The sequence below is a fragment of the Penaeus japonicus genome, unplaced genomic scaffold (assembly GCF_977035675.1).
Source record: "Penaeus japonicus unplaced genomic scaffold, GWHDUDI00000001_assembly GWHDUDI00000033, whole genome shotgun sequence".
Classification (NCBI taxonomy): Eukaryota; Metazoa; Arthropoda; class Malacostraca; order Decapoda; family Penaeidae; genus Penaeus; species Penaeus japonicus.
In genome coordinates, this window is record NW_028234435.1 from 13,020,720 (window position 1) to 13,028,219 (window position 7,500).

General features: G+C 35.2%; 2 protein-coding genes across 4 annotated transcripts in view; one reads left to right on the forward strand and one right to left on the reverse strand.

The window, feature by feature from the left end:
* LOC122246394 (fructose-2,6-bisphosphatase TIGAR) overlaps nucleotides 1-4,132 on the forward strand; it is a 12,271-nt gene extending 8,139 nt beyond the window's left edge. For all 3 annotated transcript variants that reach the window (XM_043004940.2, XM_086530431.1, XM_043004941.2), the window contains exons 6-8: nucleotides 2,361-2,465; nucleotides 3,092-3,261; nucleotides 3,682-4,132. In XM_043004940.2, coding sequence (XP_042860874.1) covers nucleotides 2,361-2,465; nucleotides 3,092-3,261; nucleotides 3,682-3,751 — 345 coding nt within the window. In that variant the 3' untranslated portion in view covers nucleotides 3,752-4,132. The remainder of the gene's footprint in view (nucleotides 1-2,360; nucleotides 2,466-3,091; nucleotides 3,262-3,681) is intronic.
* A 602-nt stretch (nucleotides 4,133-4,734) lies between these two features.
* Nucleotides 4,735-7,500, reverse strand: part of LOC122246396 (calmodulin-like protein 4) — a 3,750-nt gene continuing 984 nt past the window's right edge. The window contains exons 3-5 of the mRNA XM_043004942.2: nucleotides 7,091-7,222; nucleotides 5,520-5,702; nucleotides 4,735-5,267 (exon numbers count right to left, since the gene is read on the reverse strand). Coding sequence (XP_042860876.1) covers nucleotides 5,167-5,267; nucleotides 5,520-5,702; nucleotides 7,091-7,222 — 416 coding nt within the window. The 3' untranslated portion in view covers nucleotides 4,735-5,166. The remainder of the gene's footprint in view (nucleotides 5,268-5,519; nucleotides 5,703-7,090; nucleotides 7,223-7,500) is intronic.

The window sequence follows — 7,500 nt, forward strand, 5'->3', positions numbered from 1 at the left end:
CCTTGTGGAGATTAATGATATAGCAACTAAATATGGAGCTGAACAAATGGGCATTTCAATTCTCTACAACTAGGGGAGATCAGGGACAAGACACAGGAACACAAAATTGAAGTGAGCAAGAGTAACAAAGTCACTTTCTCAACTAGTTCTCTGATGTCTTCAGATTATGTCAGCAGCTGATGTCTTCAGATTATGTCAGCTGACATCAGCTACCAACATTTAGTGACATTTACAGGGGGTCCATTTGGTTCATCTAGGCGATTTGGGCCAGAAAATGGCTTACTAGCGAGATGTGTCCCAATGTGCACCAGAACTTTCCTTGCCAGATATTGATGGTAGAATAGCTGTAGGTCTTTGAAAAACAAATACAACAAACAATTTTAGTAGTGCAAGTCAGGAATGTAGTAATGTTGTTCTGCCATCTATTGGACATTTTGAAAACTAGCCCCACATGGTTGGGGATAGTCGGTTGCTGACCATCATTTGATTGAGCTCCAAATGGATGGACACTTTGATGCTGTATTCATTTTACAAACATCTGAAGCTATTTTATCATCAATATCTGTTCAGAAGAGGTACATGTGTCTTGATTGGAAACATCGTACTAGAAGGTTAGCAAATTCGGATCCATTGATTGGCTGATATCCGCCGGATGAGCAGATTGGACATTCCACAGATGTTGCCAAATGTCTGCAGCTGATGTCGGCCGATGTCGGATGGAACTCAGAGTGCTAGCTGGGTTTGGTGATTATACTGAATTTCCAGGAAATTCCAGACTGCAACTAGTACAGAAAACTTCCTTAATGCAAGGTTTTCTGGTCAGGGTTGGTACAGCTGCCATGTTTTGAAACTTGAATATTCATGTGGATGAGCTTTAAATATTCACTCCATAACAATCCAGAGCATCTTACAGTATAAACAAGGTATCAGAGTTACAGTCTCCAGGAGTCGTCTTCTATTTTGATGCCAATAGGTGAAAGATGACAAACAAGTCACAAAAGACTGCATAGAGGAGGGCTGAATAGAAGTCACCTAAACATAACCAAATTTCCACATACACTACATAGGCGGACAGGTGGAAGCTTAGAGTAATTATACATGGTAACCCTGGGACTGAACCCAAAATTAGCACAAAGTATCTCAATTAAAATTAATAATTTGATAAAGAACGTGGCAATGAATGAAAATGATTTGTGATGCATATTGCTTTTTTTAAATTGATGTACAAATTTTTTTTGGGGGGGGATCAAACTTAATTTTGTTGGCTGTTAACTGTGAATTTAAAGAACATATAAACATGCTGCTCATTGAACCTTTAGAGTAACCACTAACAATGTTCACAATGAAAATATATGTGTCACACCTGTGTGACAAGGCAAAGTGCCTGATGACGGTGTGACGTCCCCGAGGTGATATTACTTAGGCCTGGCGTAAGGGGTTGCCAGTTCTCACTGGGCCCGTCGGCAACAGGTTAATAGTATTTGAATTTTTTAAGGTCAGAAGAAATATATGTATTATCTTTCTCCTTCTTTGACCTGCCACACAAAACATTTATTTGTGTTTAGTCTTGTGCAATTAGGAAAATTTATATATGTGTTTCTTATGTGAAATGATATTAGGAATATGCAACTTGCACTACTAATATATTTATTTGTGGTAGATAAATATGATTTTATCCTTAACATATGTATAAGATTTGTGTCATGGTATCATAACTGTTAGCTCAGATGATCTAAATTAGCTCAGGGTGTCAATGCCCTCTGGACATGTTACAATACTGTTAGCCCCAGCAATGCTCCTGAGCATTTTTTGGTTTTAGATCCAAAAGAACATACCATTATAAGCAGTTTTAGACAATGAGCATGCTAAGTCTGAACCATTTGTTCATTTTTCCCCCTTCCTTTTCCGCTTATTCCACTTTTTTCCTCTGCTCTAGTGCCAGTGGTTAATATTGAGTATATCAAAATTTTATTATCAGAGTTATGAACCTAACAGACACCGTATAATACACAATAGACATAGCCTGTTTTAAGCCATTGCGTACGGGTGTCATGACACACATGTCTGCGCTGATTAGGCCTAAGAGATGGGTGTCAATGCGTACATGACGCAACATCGGGATCTGCTCACAGTTGAAGCGCGCACAGTCATGAAAATTAAAAAAAGATGCAAGATGTTTTTTCCAATAAATTTTGTTAGTTGAAATAAAAGAAAATAAAGAAGAATAAAGAAATTATCATCTGATAGTATCCAATGGATGTTAAAAATCCGTTTCAAGGATTTTCATAAAATCTAGCTAGTTCCCCATGGATGGAGATAGATGTGCAATATATCTGTAGCTCATAATGATTTTTTTTCAGGAACTATGTCAGTCAGTTTATGACAAGAATAAATCTCAGGGAGAAAGTACCTCAGATGTACCTGCTGAAGATGGTGAAGAAGCAGAAGTTGCAGGGGAAATGAAGGTAAATATATTTTTTCCATTTTTCCTTTTGGTTTGGTCCAGAAATATGTATCCTTTCTTCTCATAACAGGGATAAAATCAAGAAACATCATGGCAACTGTTGACATATCTATACTGTGTTTTATTTTTAAGGGAAACCAGATTTTATGATGCAAATTAGTTTTGAGTTGATAAAGTTTAAATATGAAACAAGAAGCTGATATGTTTTCTTCCTATGAAGTCTCTGACTTATATCTGGACAAGACATGGTCCCTTTAGACAAGTAGGATCATAATATTATGGTACACCTCATTTATCTTTTATATAACTGAAAAAGGTCTAAACCCACACAACCTAGTTTACATTCAGAGAGCAGAACTAACCATTTCAGTTACATAAAATCACCTACAAAAGGTTTCTTTTGGCTAATATGGTTTATAAACAATTTTGGTGTGACCATATCAGAGATACCTATTATAATTATGAATTTGTTACCACTTTAATCCAGCACTATGATTTAAGCACTAGTACTGAAGAAGGATTTCAGGCCATGAATAATCCACCCAGCTTAATTTGTAACTAATTAGGAGAGCTGTGTAACTAAATCTAGGTTCAATATTGATTTATTATGAAAACCTGTGATTTCAGCCATTGAAGGAAAGTGATGCAGTGGAGAACATACTAATAGTGGGCCATGGAGCGGCTCTGAAGCAGCTCTACACTCACTTTCACTCGACTCTAGGGTGTAAGCTGCCAGGGGATCCTGACATCCTGAATTCCATCTCGCCAAATACCGGGATATCAGAGTACTTAGTTCAGTAAGTGTTTTGGTTTTATTCTGTCTTCTGATAGAAAGTGAGCTATTTTGGTTCAATAGTTAAATAGAGACTAATTTTTCATTACTTATACTTCTATTCATTTTTGTGGTATTATTTAATGTGATTATATTGGTGCCAGTGAGATGTGTATATCTTACTATGGACAAAAAATACACACAAAAAACAAGAGACAGCCCAGAAGCAACAAATTATGAAACAAGTGCATATTAGATCATATACAGTGGCATGCAATAGAAAGCAAAAGCAATATAACACATTCCAACCCCACTTGGATATAGCTCCATATTCTCACTTGTCTCTTAATCTATTTACTCTCTTTTGTGGTCAAGCTACATAACCAAGTCACCAAATTGAGGCTTCAACGATTGATTGATTGTTTCTCCTTCCTCCCAATTCCAGGTACTCTCCCAAGAAGTATGTTATGCACTGCCAGCGAATTCACGATGGAGAACACCTGAAGGATCTCTAATGGTTTTGGAATTATTTAGGAATGTCCTATTGCATGTGCAACAGTGGCCTTCATCAGCTGCAATCCAGAAAATGCCTTGCAATCCGTGCAAGTCTTAATATTATTAGTAGTTCCTGATGCAAAGAATTTATTTGATGGATGTGTAGGGGAATTGCAATGTTTGTGTTTTGAGTGATTTGATTGTCTTCCTTTTATGTGTATTTTATTAATTTTAATGATTATTAATTGTGAAAGAAGAAGGAAAAAAAATAATGAAAATGATAAAACTAATGACTGTGATTTTTGTTCTGATTATTTAAGAGTAATAATTTAATTTCTGGTTGGTTGATGTTGAAATGATTATATAAATAATTGATGTTTAAAAATTTTCTCCTGTCTTTTGATTCGGCATTCTTTTATTTTAAAAATTTTCTCCTGTCTTTTGATTTGGCATTCTTTTATTCTTTTTGTTTTGTTTTTTATATAACCTTTTGCCAACGGGGCTGTTTTGGTTCCAGATGGTTGAAATGTTGGGATATTTCAATTGAGTAAGCCTAGTGCCTCGGGCCATTTGCCTGTCCTGGCCGCGGCCAAGCGCTACGTGCCCGATCACCCAGCACACCGGCCAGAAGGATAGCCATGACTGAATATCGTCCCTTGTGGCTGGTCCTGCCACCATTCGATGTGATATCTTGTCACCTGGCATTAATGGGTTAACATGTATATAGAAGAAGAAAGAGGATATAACATAAATTCATTTTAAATTGTCTTATTTCAGTAATAATAATAACATAAATTAAATACCCAGTGATATAAAAAACCCACACAAACAAGAGAGGAATGGTCAATGGTATTTACAGTTCTGACTGAGTGGTGATATGGTAGCATACACACTGTATATAGTCAACACTGCGTCTTCCTCTAGGCTGTGTAATGTGTTTAAATGCAGAACACTGTATTTATTTTTAATGTGAGATCTAAAGAAAGGTTACTGTGAATGAAAGTTTTTTTTATATTTAAATTATTTATTTATTGTATGCAACAACAGTCCCATTTGTAGTTGTATTTAAGATAAAAATTTTGACCCAAGGTGATACAATCTTTGGTTGAAATCAAGTGCTTAAATTAACAATTATTAAAATTATATAAATAGTGAATATATTTCTCTTAACATCAAAGATTTCAATTACTCTTTATTGTTCAGAGTGAACAACTGATCATAAATGTTATCACAATGTAGCATAATACAATGTGCTGCCATCAGTACAACAAAATCATATATATCTATATATATCTATATAGCAAACATGTACCATAGAAAATATTATCAAGTTAAGGCACTGCAGTGATATAGACCTTGTAATATAGCAACCCTGTAGCTTGTTCACTTAATACTGTAACAAGTGTGCATCGTCCTTGCAGTTCTATCATTTTACTCAATAATAGTCAGGTACCGGAGCACACACAATCCTGCAGAAGTCGTGGTAACGCACTACACCGTTAGGGGAGATATTGGCTTCGCGGAAGATCTGTTCGACTGAAAAAAGAGGCAAGGAATTTTAAATTTCAAGGAAAGCCTTTTCATTTAAATGGAACGATGCGAGAGTTTCATTTAGTAAAATTGATAATAACTGGGTTATATAAAGGAAAGATTTTAACTTTCTCATATTATTAATGGTAAATAGAGTTCTCTCATCAAATGAAGTTTAAAAGGGTTTGTTATCAAATGATCATATCACAGGTATATTCTACAATCTTTTTTATTTTTCATTCATATTTGCCTCATTACCTTCTTTGTGACTGAGCCTCTCGCCCCACTGCAAAAGGATATGTCGCAGTTCGCGCGCTGGGATGCTGCCTGTGTTACGCGGGTCATGCCCCTTGAAGGCAGCCAGGATCTCCTCTGGTATCTTCTCCACCTGGCTGTGCTTATGCATCACGTCCAGAAAGTCTGGGAAGCTCATCTTTCCACCTGAAAAATTTTGAGTGTTGGTGGGACTTTCATTTTGATATGTTGGTTTTTAGCCATGAAGTACTCTTTTCATTCTTTACAAAAATTTGTGAAAAGAAAACAAGACAATTGTTATATTGAGAGAGACTTCCAAAATCTTGAATGTAACATAATATAATAATGCATAGTAACAATACACAGAGTAACATCAACAACAAAAATGAAAGGAAACAGTTACAAGGTAAAGTGAAACACTAAGCCCACAAATTAGTGCTTCCTTCTATCTTTATACCTGTGCTTTGTTTCACAGATGATGAAAAAACACACACACACACACACACACACACACTCACAAATAGCAAGTGCCATGAAACAGTAAATTTTATGAAAAAGTAAGTGTATTTAATTTAGCAAAGGTATAAGTACATATGGATCCATTCACAATGCTAGAGATACAATTCTTATCAGAATTTCAGGTTATTCTGGAATTCTGTCAAGTAAATTGCCATGTCAAGTTATAAATTGTCATATATACCTTTTCTATATTCATCACAACACAGTTCATGCAATTTGTTACCAAGCAATGATATTTGATGCAACGTGTATTATTGTAAATTTTGCATTTTAATTTATTTAAGATGATAATACCTCAAGTGAATAAGTACAAGGTGTAGCATGAAGCACTTCTGAAACATGTAGAAAAGAAAAAAGAAAACATCTGATAGAGTAAATGTCAAACAGAAATGCAATAGAATATTTAATGATTTTAAGAAAAATTCCTGGAAAGTTGTCAGATATGATAAGTTACTTGATAAAGGCCAAGCAACTTGAAATTAGAATAATTTCACATAAATCTCCAAAAAGATATATAAAATTGGGAATTGCTTGTTAATGAAATAGACAATAATATAAATCAGAGCAATTTAAAAGCAAATTAATCAAAAAAATTGTTAAGAATGAACAGGACGTCAAAGTTTTAAATTACTGAAGGCAAGAAGGGGATTGAAACCCTAACAAATCAATTCAAACAATGCAACAAATGATCAGGAGAAGCATGTGGAGGCTTATGAGACAGAGGAGAGTTAAGATGAGAGGAGAGAGGTGGGAGGAGGAGGAGATCAGGGGATTTAGGGAGGGGAAGAGGGAGAAAAGAGAAGAGTGGAGAATGTAGAAAATAAAAAGAAGAGAGAGGAAGGATTAGAACAGAGAGAGTTAAGATGAGAGGAGAGAGATGAGAGGAGGAAGAGATCAGGGGATGTAGAGAGGGGGAAAAGGGAAAAAAGAAGAGTGGAGAACGTACAAAATAGAAGAAAAGAAAAGAGAGAGGAAGGATTAGAACAAAAATAGAAAATTGTAGAGAAGAGAGAAAAAAGAGGAAAGAGAGCTAAAGAAAGAATGACACGTCTTACCTTTATCCTTGAAGTATTTCTTAAGCTCAGAAATGGTAGGACTCATTCCAAGAGACCGCATAATGACAGTCAACTGATCCAAAGTACGAATTTGTCCATTGCGAGCGTAGAGAGAAAAACACTCCCTGAATTCTGTTGGGAATAACATGATAAATATTTCAGCTATTTAAATCATCTGATGTATCACTTTCAATCTACTGCATATTAATTATCTTACGGGATTTTGATGTTATTTCAAATTCTATGGTCATTTGGGTTTTGCTATTATTAGAATTGACTTGTGTGAATGTATGTATAAGGAGAATACACATAATCATTAACAACTTCACTGAAATTTGTACATCACATTTTTAATTTTTTTTCAACATTTCTATTTTCACGGAAAAAAAAATCCATCACTAAAATACCAC